We start from the raw sequence: 19,709 nt of genomic DNA on the forward strand, positions 1-19,709 counted from the left end.
CCTGTGGAGACACACCAGAGGTTCGGAAATCTCAGGTAGTGTCATTTTTCTCAAGTACTAAGGCAACAAACCACAAAGAAATGAAAATCCACCCAAGAGACAACAGACGCTGTGAAAGGCTTCTGAATAAATGCAGCAGCCAAGCAAATTATGGAGTTTGCCAGCACTATTAGAGATTGAAGCCTGGTTTTAACCTACAGCTCAAATTTCTATATCTACCAAGGAACTGCTTCTTGCTTTTCTGATAAACATCTCTTGCCAAATACTCAGAGCTAACTCCAATCCATTATATTCAATCAGGTTACTTAACTGGTCAAATTCCATGAGTAAGAGGAGGAAGATCACACCTCAGAACAAAATCCTCAGAGTCAAGTATACCCTTCCTCCTTGCCCTACATTGCAAACTGCAAACAAATATATCAGCTTTATCTAATAAGCAGTCAGAGCTTTGATGAGAGCTAACAGGAAAAGTAAGGTTTTTACACACCCTTTCAGTGCCTTAGAATGACAAAACACTTGCCAGTTTTGTGCTAATTAAACACTCAGAAACAATCCAATGGGCTTTCTTTGCTATCCTGCTTTTTATGCAAAGAGGAACAGAGGAAGGGCAAGCTATGCCATTCTGCTTGGGTAGCCTTTTGTGCTCTCTTTGCTTCCCCTGACAGCACAAGGTGAGGCGAGTCTTGAGCACGGAGGGTGAAAGGGACAGGCTGAAACCAGCAGCCACAGCAGGGAGAGAGCCAGTGCAGACAGGTAGGCAGAGGTGGGCCACAGTACAAGGAAAAGCATCTGATCAGCATCTGAGGTTCACAGCAGAGGACATTTGGGGGAGGTCAGTGGAGCACATGGGTCAGATACACCAAAAAAAAAAAAAAAAGCTCTCTTTCTCCTATTGCTTGTATCAGCACCCTGCAGTGCAGCATCTGCTCCATGTCACCAACAGGGAAGAGGCTACACTGCTGCTCAGGCTCTGTCTTTACCAGCACAACTGCAGCCTGGCCTGGGAAAGGTCTGCCTACTCACAGTGTGACTCTCCACAGAGTAGCAGGAAACTGGGAGATTTCTGTTCAAAAGAAAGATGAGGAGCACTCCTCAAAGATGGCCACTTAACAAGGAAAACCACCTTAATTTCTAACTGCATGTCCTAGCTAAAAAACTGACTATCAAACCAGGTCATCCTACTGGGTGTTCATGCATTATCATCATTTACTTGTCATGCTAAGATATTTATATGTCTCTATCACTGTCGTACAGAAGCATATGGGATTCTTAACACCTGGAGTATAGGAAGCCCCACTGGCTACATATTTCAGATATAGGAACTGAGACACACGAGGTAACCAGGTACATATCCTCTGCAAAGAAAGGTCAATTGATTCAGCCTTGAGTCCTTCAGTCTGCCAGCAAAGCACTCCTGGGACGCAGAAAGACTGTAGCAGAAATGGAAATCAGCTTCTTAGGTGCCAACACTCTTATGACCAGACCATTCAAGTTCTGCTGCCCTGCTCCACTTCCTTTATGCGTTATACCTTGGTCTCTTTTCAGAATAATGAGGTGAACAAGTGTTCATGCAGGCAGGGCCTGGAGAGCTGACACAGCATAACTGGCAAAGGTGTCAGTAGCACAGAATGTGAATCCAGTGTACTCAGGTCTCAGCCCCATTTCACAGCAAACACATTCAAATATAAATGAGTTCTGCTTCAAGTAGATTCTCACATTCAGAGTTCTTCGTACCACCCCCCACATCTACTTCTCTCAGCCCTTGGGCTGTTTTGCACCCAGTTGTCAGCTCCTGGACCTGTTTACAGATGGAGAAAGGGCAACTGCTTTGCTCTGCAGGGTGGGTTTACAACGGCAGTGATCCTGTCTGCAATGAAGGATTGTACAAGAGACACACACATACACCAGAAGTCACATTGCTGTTTCTGGACAGCAATAACATGGCAGCTGCCTTGCTTTCTATAGGGAGAGAAAAAAGCTTTTCTGTCCATCAAGTTCAAAGTTGGTCAGCAAAGAAACAATTAAAATCAGAAGTGAAATTAGAAGTTAGCCAAGGACAGGTGGGCATTCTACCATTTCATCACATGGATTACCACCTTCTCCTGCACCAGGGAGCACTCAGTGCTGATGTTGACACGCAGAGGCTCATCTTCTTTGAGTAGTGACAGAGTTCACTGGACAGATGTGCTCCTCCTCCGATCCTCTCCCTGGAGCTTTGTGGCGCCATTTCCAACTTCCTCAAGGTGTCTGGGAGGATTATTGTCCTCCATTTTTCACCAAAACATAACAAAAATTACCTTGTGGCAAATGCCCTGCACACCTTCGTACCAGAATAAGGATGAAAGCAACAGCTACAGCATGTGCTGTCTTGCTTGGGGCTGTATTTATTGTGATTAACCTCCATGACAAGCTGCCTAGCTCAGCAGAAGCCTGTACAAAAATAATAAATCAACTCTTCCCCCCACTTTTATTTTCTTATGGCAAAACGAAAGGAAAATAAACCCTTCTTCAGAAATCAAGTTGGAAACCCCTACATTGGAAAGAGAAATTTCTGACTTGGCTCACCTTCACATAATTATTACTAGTTACTTTAGTTTCGATATTTATTTAGTAATGCCCAAAAATTCCAGTTTAGATCCAGGCTGTGCACACTTTGGGACAGAGCAGGAGCCAGCAGGTAGGTCTGTGGGCTCACAGAGAATGCTGGTATCCAAATTCCATCTAGATTTAGTCCTCCAGAAGCTTGGTCATCACATTGTCTTTGCAAGAGCTAAGAACTCTTCTTTTATTCTATCAGGCAGGTAAAACCAATATGGAGCAGCTCCTATAAACAGTGTATATGAGCTGTGGTTTACACTTCTATAACATTTTATAAAAGAACATTTTCATCCTGAGACTTTTTTCCCCTGAGTTCGCTCTTCTCCATGCCCACAAATTATTGTTGCTCTTCACCAGTTCCACCTTACACCAAGCAGCAATCTCCTTTGTACCCAACCACCACCTGCCTCACTTTATCAGAGGAAATGTCCAAGCTTAGCCTAACTGAGGGGTTTAATATCTCTTTTACCCAAGGTCTGTAGCTGACCTGCAATCCAGCAGAAAAGGATTGTAGCCCCATAGTGGTCTATAATACAAGAGGGAAATTACAAGAATATAGCTGTCAGCATATTCTGTAGTCTGTATTGCAGCCAGACTATTTGAATCAGTGGCACTCACCATACAGGGTCCTGCAATCGCCCTGCAGCTCCCCTGCTTTTAAAGCGGAGGAGGCTACAAAACAAATCCAGCTAGCTCTGGGAAGGGTTTGCTTAGTCCACATTTAGTGAGGGGGTGTCCTTGGCATCTTCTGTGAAAGAGTATGTAGGATCTAAATTCAAATCCTGTGGCTCCTGCTCAATTTTAATATTTATCATTAAGAATAACAAATGGTGCCTAAACTCCACCTTGAAATTTCAAAATGCTTTATAAACATTAATACCTGAACACATAATCTTTCTCTGGTGCTCATCTGGCATTGCATAAAAAAAATTGCAACCAGACTGGAAAAAATATATTATAATTTTAAATACAACAAAACGAACTTAAACCAGGAAGAATGAGCAAGCAAAAGAGATGGGGAAAACTGAAGTGCTGCAAAATGTAGTATGGGCAAAGTTCTTACCAGCTTTCTGCCCAATGACCAGTGCTGTGACATAAGAAGTGACATAAACCAGCAGATTGCCCCTTATAATAATTACTCCACAGACCTTGGAGACAATCAACTCTGGAGTTTTGCACTGGTGAGTGAAAATCTGGGCCCATCCAAAGCATGGGCCAGAACTGCCTGCTGTCCTCTAGAACAGCAGAGCACAAGACCAAATGGAGGGTCTGCAACTGTTTATTGCTGGTGAATTGAACAACCAATTTATATTCATCTATCAAGGAACATGCAAGTAGAAGCAAATATTATGGTCATGTTCATTTGTTTCTGATTACAAGATGTATGTAAATGTATATGCAAATTAAGTGCAAGCATCAGGCTCATGGCAAAGTGCCAAACTATTCTTTAGTGTTAGGGAGATTGGGGTGGCTGGCAGGGAGATCCAGTGACTGCAAGTGAGGCTGGGTAGTGCCTTCAGATACAGCCAAGGCTGGGCTGCTCTGAAGGGGTAGGAAGAGGATAAATCCTGCAGTAACTTGTCACTTTAAACGAAGCTGAGGGGCTATAGAAAAATCTGTTCCCGATGCAGTTAGAAGTGTGATAATTACAGAGCAATGGGCTCCTCTGTCATTCAGCAGGCAGCATCCCCAGGAAATCTTGCTCTGTAATCAAGGGAAGAGCTGCAATCAAGCCCGTATTCAGCCTTCGTTTAGAAACAGCCCCTGCAGGCAACACAAAGGCTTCAGCATGGTGCTTTGTGAAGTTGGTGATCAACGTCTTGGTTCTGCAACTACAAGCAGAGTTAATGCACTTCTAAGCACATCTTCTGTTCACCTTTCCTCAGGAAGTCCAGAAGGAGTCTTGGAAGAAGGGTGAGGGCTTAGGCCAAAATACACTTGTACAAACAGTGTTGCGTTCACACTGTCCACGTTTGTGAGCTCACTCTCTACACAGCAGTGTCAGAGAAAATTTCTTGCAGACTGACAGCATGGTCCTGAATGAGCAGATATGAGTAACCTCATCTGGCTTCTACAGCACCTCAGCTTGCAAAATTTGCATGGGGAAGGTTTTTCTTGGGTTTTTCCTCCAGAAATATGAATGTATCTGTGATGATCAAGTTCTACAGGAACCCCATTCTCTTGGCAGCATCCTGATTCCACAGAGACTGATGAGGTTTATGAGAGGGGAAGATGTCTGTGAGTTCAGCTTTTATGTCTAATGCCACCATTGCCCAGAAACATACAGACAAATAGCTACTCAAATCAGCTATCCTTTGTACCCTACAGAGCTGTCAGATTCAGTGATCCAGTTTACTCCAACTGCAATTAAAATAGTCTCACATTTTATTCAAAACAGTCAAACTTCCCAAAGTGCATGTATTTCCACTCCCACTGTATAAACTCAGACACAGAAACTGTACCTGCTCAGCTACCATCTGGGCATGTGACTGCCATGATGTACACAATCCTACCAACTCTGGGTGCACATGAAGTGCCAACATATTTTTTTGCACACTGGAAGCACCATTCTGGACAGGATTCACAGTTTCATCTCAGTATGGAATGGTTATTCTCTGTTGACGTCCATCATAACTGGAACTGCAATTGGAGTTACAATAGCCCGTAATTCTGTAAATGGAGCTTCATTCCATCATAGTATAGAAACAGCAGGTTCCACTCTCTATTTGCTGCTTCTATCTCTGGCCACAAAATAAATAAGTTTGCTATGGTTTTACCATCTGCAGACACAGGTATCAGTCAATAGCCAAGTAATGGCCTGGACACTGTCAAGAGAACTCATTATTAAAAAGGTACACATTACATTGAGCTGTTCAAACAGAACTCGTTATTGATCGGATCCATCAGTTCCCATAAAAGAGCCAACTCTGATGATGAAATGAAAATATGCACATAGACTACAGATTAGTAAATACTGTAATGGAGTGAAGGTTCCCTCCCCAAAAAGGGAGTTGTTGATATCCAGTTGAGAGACCAATCTTTTTCAAAAGTGAGACTGGGAATAAAATAACCATGTTACTTCTACATATATCCAGAGGCATGATAAACGTACAAAACCAAAAAGGAACAGTTCTGACAACAAACATCTCGGTCTCTTGGGGGAAAAAAGCAAACAAAGAAAATACAAGTTGTTTAATGGCCAATCAAACCACAAGCAGGAAGGGCCTGTAACAAGTTCTGCCATTTCTGCCACATCCTAGTGTTTATCAGTGGAGATTCTGCCACACTTGCAGAATTGAAAGACAACATCTTGCGCTTTTCAAAGTCAGACAAAAAGGTAGCTATGCTTGATTTGCTTCCTGTTTTTTTTTCCTCGACACTTTTCTTTGTCTGCTTGTTTCCACTTACTAAACAGCCTTTTCTTTTGGTTTTCCCATTCATCTGCACAGACACTGTAACATTTTTTTCAATGGCAGTATTTAACACACAGAAATCCCCACTGCTGCAGCACAAAGGAAGCAGAAAGCAAGGCTGATTATAAAATTCTAACATAAACCAAATATACACCACTTAGTAATACATGAGAAAACAAGAAGAATCAAACAAGGTAATGACTATGGAAATCTCTACATTTGATCCCTTGGAAAAGTTCTCCTCACAGTATCTTCTCTGAGAGTGAAAAGACTCCAGCTAGCAGTGAGTTAAAAGTGTTTGCTTAAGAAGGCACATTGTGACAAACTTCTTTGCTCACCCTTAACAGCAGGTTGGGCTGGAAACTGATGAATCACTATAGAAAACAAACAGCAATGGTGACTCACGGCTTCAAACAGTAACAATAGCATTGCTTTATTCATGGTGTCTACAACAAAAATATCCCTGGATTCATTAGAAGATGTATTTCAGATTGTTCCACCCACCCAGGAAATGCAGAAAGTTCACCCCCTGAGCCCTGGTTAGAGTTCTTACAATTGCCCCACAGGTACATGGAATTCCTGCTCACTTACAGTACCTTCTCAAGTGGTTCACAGAAAATCATATGCTGGTGATGTCTTGAGCTGCTCCCCAAGGAGTCTGGATCCATTAGCCCAGCAGCAGATAGAGCCTGGCATCTTTATGTTTCAGGATCCACATGCCTATGTGGCTCTTGCAATTTTCTATCACTATGGCATTCAGACCTGAGGTGTGTTTACTCCCTAAGTGTATGAGGATCAGGCTGGCAGCCCAGCTCCTGAACTGCCTGGTCACATCCAGAATTCTGCCCAGCACCACGTAACTCATGGCTCAATAGTTCTGGCTCATTAATGGTTTGGACTAATCAGGTCGGAGTAAATAGCCAGGAAGAATTCTGGGTTCAACACTTCACAGGCTCACACATCCTGTCTAAGGCTAATCTACTGTTACTGTATTATTTGGATATAAAGCCAAATTTTCTGTTATTATTAAAATCACCCTAAAATTAATGCACATATAGACGCTATGTTTATTTTCCAAACTTTCCCTTCCTATAAAAACATGTTTGCTTCTCCATCTAAATGCAGACTGTAAATGTGGAGCTGTAGGGCTTTTTACTTAGGTAGCAACAGTATAAGGACTGTTTTCACCACATCTCACATTGTACAGGCTAAACTCTGGTTAATCTAGTTTCATTGCCAAAAGAAGTGAACAAATAGTAGTTGTGAAAATATATTATTGCAAAGAATTCCATTTTGACAAAATTTCAGGTTGGGATTTTTTTTTTTCCTTGAGATTGGACACTTCTTGTCCAGGTTGCATCTTTGAGTTTCAAGCTCAAACTGTGGTGTTTAAAACCAAATGTCATAAATAATGTTGTGATGAGATTCTCAAATTCACACAGGGATTTTCAGTTGACTTAAATCTCCTGCACATACAAAATCAATTACCATCACATTGCTAAAGACCAAAGGAAAAATCTGAAATACACTTCATCATGTAGTTTGCATGACTTAAAACTCTCAAACTCAAATTCAAAAAGAGAGTACCAAACAATGAGGAAACATTTAAATTCCTCTTCCCTTTGCAATACTAAGATCAATTTAAAAAGCAATTTAAGCAATTTAATCAAGGATGCTAAAAAAATCAAGGTGCCATTCAGTGATTAGTATGCCAGCAATTGAAGGGAAGCATGGGGCTTCCACAGGCTAGCAACAGCTAACATCAAAAAACTATACAATGTCCCGTCAATCAGTTATGTGATATATGTATTTATCAGTTATCCGTATATATATATGGCTCCTGTTTGCTGACACTTCACTCAGTTTTCAGGGTCTACTGAAAAAAGACAGCCATTTATTTTACCAACACTAACCAAAGGTACTTCTTAGTTTTATTTACCAATTTATGCTCTCTACCTTTATTAATAAGTTGCTGATGAAATGAATGATGATGATGCTGATGAAAATCTCTCCATACTACAAGTGCAGCATCCTTTCAGAAAGACACTTTCTTGCAGTTTCTCATACTCTTTATTTACTGCTATTTAATTACTTCTATTTGGAAAAATAATGGTGGAACTTGAATTCCTTTGACAACTAAACAACAAATTAACTCTGGATTGTGTAAAGGTCAACGAGAAGTAGGGAAGTATTCTCTTACCTTCAGAACACAGCTTGCCAGCATATCCAGTGGCTGAGCAGTCACAGTGTGGCTCGCCATCCAGAAGGAAGCAAGTGCCACCATTTTCACAGGGGTTTTCTGAGCAAAGTCCTTCCATTTCCAGTCGGACCCCTTGACTGCCCAGGAGCTGCGGCTCAGAATTGCCATATTTAAGATCCAGGATAAATCCTTGAAATGGAGGCTCACTCAGAACACCATCAAGAGTCAAGGCAGCAGGACGGATGTCCAGGGGCACTCCCCCAATGAAGAGGTCACTGACGATGTTCATATACTGGCGCTGCGGACGCACCTCCGCGGGCTTGGCCTCGCCGTCCAGCACCAGCACGGTCCGCAGGTGGTTGCGGCTGACCATCAGGAAGTGCCAGCTGCTGTCGTTCACCTGCTTGTCTGTGACCACTGCCGTCTCCGCACAGTCCACACTGAACTGCAGCTGGATGCGCCCATCAACCAGGGACACGCAGAGGAAGTCACAGACACCACCATCATCAAAATAGAGAAGCAGCCCCGCAGAGACATTGGTCTTGAACTGGAAGCTGAGTTCGCTCCTAGTGCTGGCATCCCAGCGGAGGTAGCGGGCCCACTGGTTGGGGATGCCCATGAACTCCAGACCCAAACAGAAACCCAGCAAGGAGCCCAGCAGCAAACTCACCTTCAAGGTGAAGTAGATAGAATGCAGAGTGAAGCCCATTGTTTCAAGAATCTGCTCTTCCCTAGGAGAAAAAAAGAAGCCACACTACTGGGAGAAGAACCCCAGCAGTCAACACCAAATGTTAAATCCAAAAGGAAGAGAAGAAGAGCAGAGGGAGTGACAGAGAACAGGAGAGTAAGTGGAAAGTGACCAAGAGGAAGTGTCTCCTCCCAAGGAAAGATCTCAATTATCCTTAGGAACCAGAGGCTTCTATCTCAGAAGTACAGGGTACATGAAGTGACTTCTCCAGAGGGTGTACTTCTCTGAAGGGCAAAATAACCTACAGTGATTTGTTTTGGTAGAACACAAAGGTGACACTGGTGTTCCAGGAGGAAGGAAAGGGAGAGCCAAAGCCCAAGCCTAAAATTCTTGTTTTCTAGAAGTGGTGACAATATTGACGAAGATGGCAGTGAGATAGAATAGAGAGTGAATTCATAAAGCACGTGAACTTCAAGAGGGCAAAAATAAAGTCAATCTTCATGATGCACTGGTGGATACCCAGCCCATAATTCACTGCTTGGCACTCACGGAGCTTGCAGGACCTGTGGGGCCAAGACAAAAAAAGAAAGGGAAAAGTTAATCTTATTACTCATCATACCTTTAATATGAAGCTTATTAACATCTTGTCCAATACGTCATTTACATTTCTTGATATTCTGGACACTTCTTCATGCTTGCAATTGGCTGTACAGGTCCCAAAAGACCTTGCAAGGACATCTACGTCCCCAAAACTAAGAGGCCAAAATAGAGAACTCACCAAGTCATCTGCACACATACCAACAATGAGCAATATAAAAATACACCAAATTATTTAACTCCTTTGATGGATGCAATCTCATTGACTTTACTGAGAAATGGTGCTGGAGCTTTCCCAGTAGCAATTACCTCTCCATGAAAATGCTTAGGGCAAAGACCAGAGTTCCTTAGAGTTTAATAGCTGGTAAGGGCAAGAGACCCCACTAACCAAACTTCCTATTCCATTGCTTACATTATGCTTCCTAGCACACCAAGGAAGGATTAGAGAATACCACCCTGCTGTCAGCCTGTCACACAATAGCTGCTTTTACTTTACATGTCTTGCATACTTCAGAGACTCTACCACGGACCTCTGCAACCTGGAAACATGTGTTATGCAAATTATTTATGGCAACCTGCAGCTTAGATGATAGCAAACTTGTAGCCGAGATGATAAGAACTGTCTAAGCACTCAACCACTTACAGTGGTCTAGTGGTTTGGCAAAAAGGCCAAATTCACCCCTAATTAAGAGCAAAGAATTCCAACTGCCTTCAATTAGTTACATCTGTTAACACCAGGATTTAAGTCACTTCTGCATACTTGCATGTGGGTGACTGTATGCCTGGTGTAGGAGGATGTTTTAAGTGACAAGTAAAGGCAGTACAAAGCAAGGCACATTCTTTGAAAATTCTACCCAAGAAAAAAGTAAGTTTTCTATTAACACACCTGTTTGTTCACAAAGATGGGTTGGACACAAGAACAGCTCTGGGAATGGCTACCATTAGCATTGATACAAAGCAGGAAAGGAAGTGATGAGAATCAAGGCCTTCTGCCTCACAGAAGTTAGCATAAACATAGCTTCCACAAACTGGAACACAAATATTGTGGGGCAGTATTTGCTTGGGAAAAGTGTTTTGTGCTGTGGACGATGAGAGTTGCTCGCAGCAGATGCCTTGCAACCCCATTGTCCATCTTGCTCTGAAGGAGAAGGCACACAGACACTGCACAAGTGGGCAGTGCTGGAAAGTTTCTGTTTGGTAGGGGGAGAGGTTGAGCTGGAGGAGAATCACTAGGAAACAGAGGTGAGGGTTCACACAGTCACATCCTCACCTGCCCCAGGGACCTGCAGAAGCCAAAAGTCTCCAGAGCTGTCAGTCTGACAAATTTAGCCAGCACAAAAAACAAGTCACTTAGAAAACAAAAGGGGTAAATTAAAAGAAAACATGCAAGTTGGAGAGAAATGTGAGCTTTCAGTGCCCAGTGGAGACCGGGCCTGTTCCCTGCAGCTGCATGTTAGCTAAACTGCTATAAACACAAATAAAATCAAGTCAAAACCAGAGGGAAGATAATTCCTTTTAATTGTTAACAGCTTGGCTGAGGAAAATGGAAGGTGGGAAAAGGAGGTGTTAGGAGAGGTGTAAAATGAACAAAGAATTAAACACAGAATCCAATTCCTCAATTCGTCTTCCCAATAATCACAACTGGGATTGTGATTGTTCATGGGGTTGTATTGGCTAAGTTAAGTTCATGGGGGTTCTGGGGGGTTCTGAAAAATGGACTGGGAAAAAAATTATGTGGTTCTTGTCCATTTACCTTTCTTCTCTGTGCTCCCTAGTGGATCCACTAAAATAGCCCGTGTTTTATGGAGAAGAATAGAGTGAGAGAAAGGTAAGAGAGAAAGTGATGACCCAAGCCTGGAATTGCTGATGAGATGGAAATAGGAATATCATAATGTGTGTAAATTAGCCAGTGATGTGCTTCCAGCAGCTCAGTGCTTCCTGGACCATTTACTACCACCATGGCAAAATTCACTATTCCATCAGACATCTCTCTGCTCAGCCTGAGCTGAGAAGGGTGATAAGCCCAGCATGGCAGGAACCATCCACAGAGACCCCAATGCAGCAGGGCTTGCACCTCACCTTTAAATCCCCCTGGGCAGGGTAGATTGCACCATCTGCAACAAAAGCAGCCTCAGTCTTATACTCTTCTCTCCCTTTTTTAGAAGACCAACACTTCGATAAGCAGTAAAAGATGCTGTAAATCACAGCAGCAGGTGTGAACACTATAGATAACCACAGATGAGATGCCTGTGTCCACACACGACTCAAACTCCTGTCTGAAAAGCCTATCAATCTCTCCCAATCCCAGGATGCTGAAACCCTGTTTTACAGAGACAAATCCCAGCCTCCATGGGTCACTTCAATCCTTGGGATCTTTCAAAGATACGATAATGGGAGTAGGCTACCTCTGTGGTGCAAATTTCTGTAATGATACAAGTGCATTAGGGCAGGACAAAAGGCATAGCAAACGAGGGAAACCAGACAGAAATGGTTAAACAAGAATAGCAGTCTTGACTGAGGGAAGCCACGGCAATTCTTCTTTCTGTTTTGATCGAGAGAAGCCAAGGTGATCCCTTTCTAGCTGTTTTGAAAGAAGACAGTGCCAGCTCTGTTTCAGAAGAGGAAGACAACGCAAAAACCATGAAATGTAGGTGTCATTGCTGGGTGCTTCATTGCCTTTTAGACACTACAGCTCAGATTTTGGGAAGGCTGCCCACACCCAGCCACTAGCAGGCGAGGGCCATCTGTGACTCCCCCAGAGCTCTGTCAGCACACGTCAGTCCTGACTCACGGTGCTTCCCATTACTCCAGTTTTACGTCTCACACAGTTAGGTCTGTGAGAGCAAATCCTACCACAGCAACAGGGTCTTCAAGAAGAGCTCAGAAGACCGAGTACCCTTTATAGCAGGAGGCAGGATCTCAATCCCAACCTTGAGAGAGTAAATCCTGACACACCAATTCTGTGTCTCACCCATTCCCACAATGATTCTCCAAGACACGCTGAGAATTAATAATTTTCTGCTCTTACCATTTTATTTTTAGCATAAATACTACCCTAGCAGCCTCATACAGCACACTGCTACCATAGCAATACATTACAGTTTGGGACAAAAGCTACAGAATCACAGAGTATTGTCTTACACATTTTATCTCAGAAATCTCATTGTCACAGCACGACCACATCTTGCACAAAAAGGGACTTCATGATGGACGGCAGGGAGCAAGTTATCTCCACTGCACTTCCAACAGCTCATACCGCCTCCCTGGCCCACCTGAGAGCTGCAACAGCGAGGAACCTGCACAGTGAGCAGACAGCTCAGCATCTCTCACACGCCAAACCCACTGCAGGAAACAGCCACTGGCACCAGAAACGTCCCACTCACAGGGCTGACAGAGCTGCACAAGTTCCCTGGCCAGGGAAGGGAGGCAGCCCCATGGCAGCGCCAAAGGCGAGTGCTGCCTAACCACTGCACACTTCCCCAAGCCTGACAGCAGCCTGTTAATGCCAGGTCAGAGCCATCTGCTCAGCAGCCCACGGAGGGGGTCTAGCCCTTGCTTTGAAGTGGCTCTCAACCACTTATCAGCTGTATGCGGAGAGTGAGTGACATTATCTAATTGCCAACTAATTTCCATAATTACTGACTGGCACACTCTCTATGCTGGGTTAATATCTTTGCAAATGTCTTGAAACGCACCTGCTTAGGAAAGGGGGTGAGAAGCTGTTGCTCTGCAGCTTATTTACCCAACTGCACAGAAAGGTTGCAGGAGATGGGTTTGTCACTCCATGTCCTCCCTCCTCCACTACCTTCCTCTCTGGCTGCTAATTGCTTGGGCATGGACTTACTTGTATTTGAAAGTGTAATTTTCAGCAGAAAGAAGAAAGAGTTCGATTAATTCAAAGACAGGCTGGCTTCCCTTGCAAACCCCTGCCTCAGCAGCCCAGTGCAAGCCTGTGTAAGTCCTGTTATTCCACTTCAGGATGCTGGACAAAATCCCACTGATACACTGATGGGAAAAGTTTACAGTCCACCAGTCTTAGATCCTCTTCCACAACCAGAACAATTCACTATGCCACAGTTTGAGCAGCAGGAAAAATATACATTGGTCACCTAAGTTCCATGTATTTAATACCCCATGTCAACTCACTTTTGTCCTTTCCTTCACTCGAAAACAAGCAAAATCCAATTGTTTTCTTTATTCCCCAAGCCCTAATGAAGTAGCAAGTTTTAGGAAGGAGTAAGCAGGATCCTAATTTGGCTCTACAACCACATGTCTTCCCTCAGCTGGTGCAAAGTACAGCCATTAAATCATTACAGCTCTATGACATATGCTGCTCAAAAGGATACAGTAAAATTTACCCTCAATAATTGACATTAAAAGTCCAGCTTGCTAGCAGAGAGAAATGGGGAATTTATAGTATTTATTCACTCATCCAGTTCAGAACAACAGGCTCCTTTTGGCTAATGCTTTGAAATCTTTCTGCCTGATCTATCCCCAGCTGAATTGTGACAAAAGACAAAGGGTCAAAGCATTAAAAAAACCTAACCCTTCAAATAAAAAATGCAGATGTGAATACTGTGAGTTGCTACAGTGGAACACAGAAATCTTCCCATCACACAACGTCCTCAGCAAGGATGCATGCAGGGATGTTTACAGAGAACTGCAAGGGGACATGGAGGGTTTGAAATTCATGAGACTAGAGAAAACTGCAGGGGCTAATTTAGTTTTTAATTCCTCTAGCAGTATTTGCATCTCAGTAATAAATGTGGACACTGCCTCATACCCTTGCTGGGATGGAGAGGACTCTGAGGTGGTGCCAGGGAAGCTGAGCTCAAAGAACTAGGATGAAGATAGAGACAGAGAGCTTCTATCATCTTTCAGTTCTACAATTCTTTTACAAAGGGAGATTTCAGTGGCACTATACAGCTCAGAGGGGTCACAGGTAAGGCAAGATGGGCTCTGCCCAGTGAAGAAACTGGAAGTGAGGTCCAAAATGGGAGCTTTGCTTAGCAAAGAGCTGAACACACCTAGGTTCTGCTGAATTTGGCAGAACTTCATGGGATGCAGCATTTACATTACTGGCTGGCTGGCTGTAAGGAGAGAAGCAGTGATATTTCAGGCTTTATCTTGGATGTAGAGATATGTGCATATGAAGACCAGCATCTTAAAATTAGGGACTGAGGGTGACATTGAGCACCTCTTGATCTCTTCTGCATTGTCTTCAGGGATATAGTATTGATGTCAGTCTCTCACATCACTGTGAAACCTCACATGCCTTTGCCCTACTCCAAGCCCAAGCAGAAGACATATTCTTCCATGTTCTTTGGTACTTCACAATACTGATATATCTTGCAAGCTTAACTTTTCCATTCTTGAAAACGGATATTGAGTTACTTAATTCTTATCTAAACTCAGCATTGAGCTCCCTAGGACATAGCTGCAAATAAACTGTATCAAGCAAAAAGCAAGAAAACGGGGTATAGAGTTGCAATTCAAGAGTGTCCTCTTAAAGTAAGAAAAAAAATAGACTATAAAGCTAGATTAGTTTGTCTTGCTTCCCTGTAGTGGATTAGTGTATACACATGCACATGCATTCACCATCAATTGTAACATGTAAGTAGGTGGTTGGTTGGTTTCCTGGTATCAGGGCATGTGATCTGCAGTCAGTTTAAGCCCACTGCCCTTCTCCCCATTCCGAGTTCTTCCCTGGGGAAGGCAAGAATGACTGCTTATGATAGGGCTAACATTGGAACTCAGCTCCAGAAACACTGTATAATACCCAAACTAGGCACCCATGCCTGGGAGGGCTGAAGTCACCTGCACTAGCAAGTCATACTGCTGAAATGCCACCAGCAGCCTCAGAAGGGATATGAGCAAACCAATAAAGTGCTTAGTTCGATAAACAGCATGAGACCATGGCAGCATAGCCCCACTTCAGACTTCTCAGGCAGGAAAGTCATCTGACTGCTGAAAGAGTTACTGTTTTATCAAAACCACCCTCCATGTTTTTACCTCCTGGGCCTATTTAAATAAACTTAACTCAGAACTGGAGGTCTACAAATCTATCCCGGAAAAAGAAGGGTTAAAAAATCCACAAGGGACACTGTGACTCCCTTCTTAAACACTCTCACCACCCCACAGAGGAGGCCATCTAGTCCATGAGAATGACCTTTAACTAGCCTACCTGGCCCGGGCTCAGCATGAACGCAATTTACAGACCATTTCAGCTCTCCAGCTTTCTTAACACAAAGAAGAAAAATCAAAACCCGAGCACAATGGAAAAGAAAGAAAGAGAGAGGGAAAATAACCCTGCAGAGCAATCATGTCTGGGGCTGCTCTGATGGCTTTCTGTTCACTTCCAGGACACAGAAATGACTCCCAGTGTGTTAATTACCCCCATTACCACAAACTCTCCACTAACAAGGAGTAGCTAAAAGGAAGCGTTGGCAGCAGCTGAGCAGTTATTGCTCTGTACTGCCACGAAAGAGAAACCAGACTCCCCCATCTCTGAGCTGGTACTAACCAGGAGAGCGATTTCTGCAAAACTCAACAGCCTTTATTGTAATTCCCATGGCAGCTGCACTGGGAACACTGGCCTTGCCTCAATTCCACCATCGTGAAAAGAGAACAAAGAATACCTGCTTTTCTACAGACTTTGAAGCTCAACAGTTGGAGAGCTCTGAATCATTATCATTTATTTTACTCCTTCTGTAGCTGGTCTGTCTCCATCCCCCACGTCCTCTCCCTTCTGCCATCAAAAAGCTCAGACAGATCTGTAGCATTGTTTATTCTACCAGACCCTAATACACCAAATGCAGTCAGTAGCTACACACATCTCAGCAGGGAATGTTAGTGGGGAATTTGGTAGTATCACAGAGCTGGCATTATTGATAAAGCAATACTTCTTCCAGAAGTATAAAGTATTTCCATTTTGTTTTAATACATGCATACATAGTATTTCCATTTTTATTTAATAAAAATTAAGTCTTTTGAAAATGTGCTTATCATTACCAAAAACCAAAGTTTGAGCACGGCACGAATGCCTGAAAACAAGGCTGCTTCCAAGATTTTCCTAAAATTAACAGTGCAGAACGGGCTTACTTTTCCCCCAAAATTTATTTGATACTACAGACACAGGGCAGCATTAGACACTCCTCAAAGGGGACACACAACTGGAGTGTGGGGGGAAATCCTGACTTTGAAGCAAGAGGAAAAAAGTCACTGATCCACTGCTTTCTCAGTTACCTGATTTTAGAAAACTATACAAAGCACAAAATCAACAACAAAATGAAACAAATGGCCAGCATACTAAGTAACCCTACTAATACATTGCTCTTCCTAGCTGTCTGTCTACCCATCTGCCTCTTCTTTGCATATGCATTTTAAGTTCTTCAGGAGCAAGAACATTTTCTGTTCTGTCTGGCAGAATCTAGCACAACATAGTCAAGAGCAGAGTTATGAGGCACTACACATGTACACATTAATAACTGTGATTTTATGTACTTGAGCTAGCACTAAAATGCCTTTATATTCCAGCTGATGTATAACACTTTCTTAAAAAAAATGAAAAATAAAAGCTTAAAAGGACTATCAGAATGACTATAGTAAGAACAAAATTTTAACACACTTTTTGTTTCACTTACAGATCACAGTCAATTCACACTTTCTCAACATAGTTTATACTCCTGGATCTATTTCCAGTAAGTCAGAGCAGTCTGCATGTTTTTAAATGCTGTGACAGTATATTAGAAAGACAGGAGGCAGGTGCAATCAAATTTGTTACTGTACTAAAAACATAGCATGTATAGAGGGGACACTGAACCTGGCCAGATTTCCCTGTCATTAGTATGGCCAGGGATTATTTTAGATCATTCTCTTAGTCTGCTGGCTCACAGGAAAATAAGCACCATCCACTTAAAAAGGAAATAAAGGACCCATGGACATCTTGAAATCTACAGTGGATTTTCCCATTATGTAACATGTTAGCACTCTCTAATAAGTGAACTCAGCTCTCTGAAGTTGTATTGCAACTTAGGAATCTCATGCAAAAATTTCTACTCAGCTTCCCACAAAGCAAACACAAACACCTAAACATAGCACACAGATGTGAGAAGCTGCCCAGAGCGCAGGCAATGCCCTCAGTTCCTAAGCCCTTTAAACAGCCAAGGTTCCATTGATGGACCAAAGGCCTTTCAGGGAGCCCAGTTAAACACTGGAACTGAAGTGTGGCTGATCTGTAAGCACCCAGCTCTCACACTGCCTGATGCTGACCAACACAGGGAGCTGGCACTGGCACCCTGCTAAGTGCTCTACAAGTCTCAGCCACTGTGAGAGGATGCCTCTGCTTTCTGAACCACACTCCTCTCCTACCACTAGCTCCAGAAACATGTTGCTTTTCATGGGTGTACGCATAACAGCAGGCTGGGAATCCCCTGCCATGGGAAATCAATGTATTCTTCCAGCTATCTGTTGTTTTCATCCTCTAACACACTAATTTCTGCCAAAATTCATTCCACCCCATCCCTCTCCCCACTTCTACCTCAGGGTAATTGGGTGAACATGATGAGAAACTATGCATAGATAGGTTTCTCAGTTCTAGCATGCTGGGGAAATGGAAGTGGAAATCTTTGCCAAGACAGACTAGTTGCAAAAATCTCTAAGTGTCACTGTCTTGGTTGGAAAAGGATAACACTTCAAGTGGCTAAGGATATTGAAAACTTTCCAGATCATCAAGGAAATTACTTGTAATTTTGCATGATAGGGGTCAGTTTCTAAACTGACCAGCAATTATGGCACAGGTAAGAAATACACTAAACACACTCTACTTGCAAGGAGTCATTTCAGCCTGGCCTGTGCCTGCAGCACTACATGGTGATCTGTCAGTGTGCACCAAGCAATCCTCCACCTAACCCAGACTGCCTGCAGGCAAGGCTGGAATAACAAACCTGCCACTCTGCCACAGCAGTGGCCTCACAGCTAAGGACTAAAACAGCGTTGAGAAGGCTACCTAGGCTCCAGAGCCCTAGGGACCCTCAAAGCAGAAATACAATGCTTCTGGCACAATGTCTTTTGAAAGGAAGGCTGTTGAACAGGTAATCTTAGGCTTAGGAGTCCTATGGGCCCAGACAGTGGGACAAGTCACACACAGAACAGAGTTCTCATTTTTGTTTTTTAATTCATTTACATCTTCCTGGACTGCCTTTCTGTGCTTCAAACTCTTTTGCCCTACAAATTTTCTCTCTAGTTGTCTTTTCCTCAGAAACTTCCTGCTCTGAAATGTAGAACCAAACATTAATATGTGCAAAACAAAAGGGTTTTTGCAAAATTCAAGTGTAAAGGATTCATCTGCCTATTTCAGTGGAACCACCTAATAATGAAATTACATTTCCTGGAGTAAGCAATACACAAGATGCCAAAAAGTCTGGGGATGCATGCATGTAGCAAAGCACAAGAGGAATCATCGTATACACAGAGCGACAGGGACGCAGACACTAGCTAAAACAAGAAGTCCAGAGTACTTGGGCATGACTGCAGAAAGGTGGAAGAGCAAAACTGCATTTTATTTTAAAATTAACTTGGATAAAACCACTAGTAAATAGTGTAACAGAGAACAACCCTTCAAACACCTGATAAACAGACTAGGGGCACTGCACTTCTATCTTCTCTCTATATTAAAGCCCCAAACACAGGAGTGTGCCAGGGCCACAGACCCAGGAAGCAAAGTCTGTCAGCTAGTTTAATACCTCAAGTGAGCTCAGGGAAAGAAAAAGCTAACTAGCAGCACTATGGAAATTAATGCCTTTAGAAATTAGTTCGAATTTTCTAATGGAGCATTTTAACACCACTGGAGAAGGCATGTCTCTTTATTTATCCATTACTGGCTACATATTGATAAATCAATCACACGTGGTATATTTAGAGAGGCTTAGAAAGAAAAGAAAAAAAATAAATATATATATATATATTCCTGCAAATGTTCCTTTAAAAGTCAGATGGTATTTTAAAGAGCTTCCAGCCTTGGGACTCACAGTGCAGTGCCCTGGAAGACAATTGACATTCTGAGTGACTGGGCTGCGAATTCAAAATCCCAACTCAACCTGCTCAAGCCAGGATTCAAACTCACATACTTTAAAAATAGGAAAGGAAAAAAAAACTACAAAGAAGAAAAGAGAGAGCAAAGAAAATACCTGAATTGCTGCACCTCCCCAGAGCA

At 42.9% G+C, this 19,709-nt stretch overlaps 1 protein-coding gene across 4 annotated transcripts in view; it reads right to left on the reverse strand.

Moving 5' to 3' along the window:
• The window catches only part of LOC102042939 (neurexin-3), a 394,756-nt gene extending 385,300 nt beyond the window's left edge, over positions 1 to 9,456 (reverse strand). For all 4 annotated transcript variants that reach the window (XM_031064395.1, XM_031064385.1, XM_031064391.1 and 1 more), the window contains exon 1: positions 8,212 to 9,456. In XM_031064395.1, coding sequence (XP_030920255.1) covers positions 8,212 to 8,920 — 709 coding nt within the window. In that variant the 5' untranslated portion in view covers positions 8,921 to 9,456. The remainder of the gene's footprint in view (positions 1 to 8,211) is intronic.
• Between the last annotated feature and the right edge of the window lie 10,253 nt (positions 9,457 to 19,709).

The sequence above is a fragment of the Geospiza fortis genome, unplaced genomic scaffold (genome assembly GCF_000277835.1).
Source record: "Geospiza fortis unplaced genomic scaffold, GeoFor_1.0 scaffold54, whole genome shotgun sequence".
Lineage (NCBI taxonomy): Eukaryota > Metazoa > Chordata > Aves > Passeriformes > Thraupidae > Geospiza > Geospiza fortis.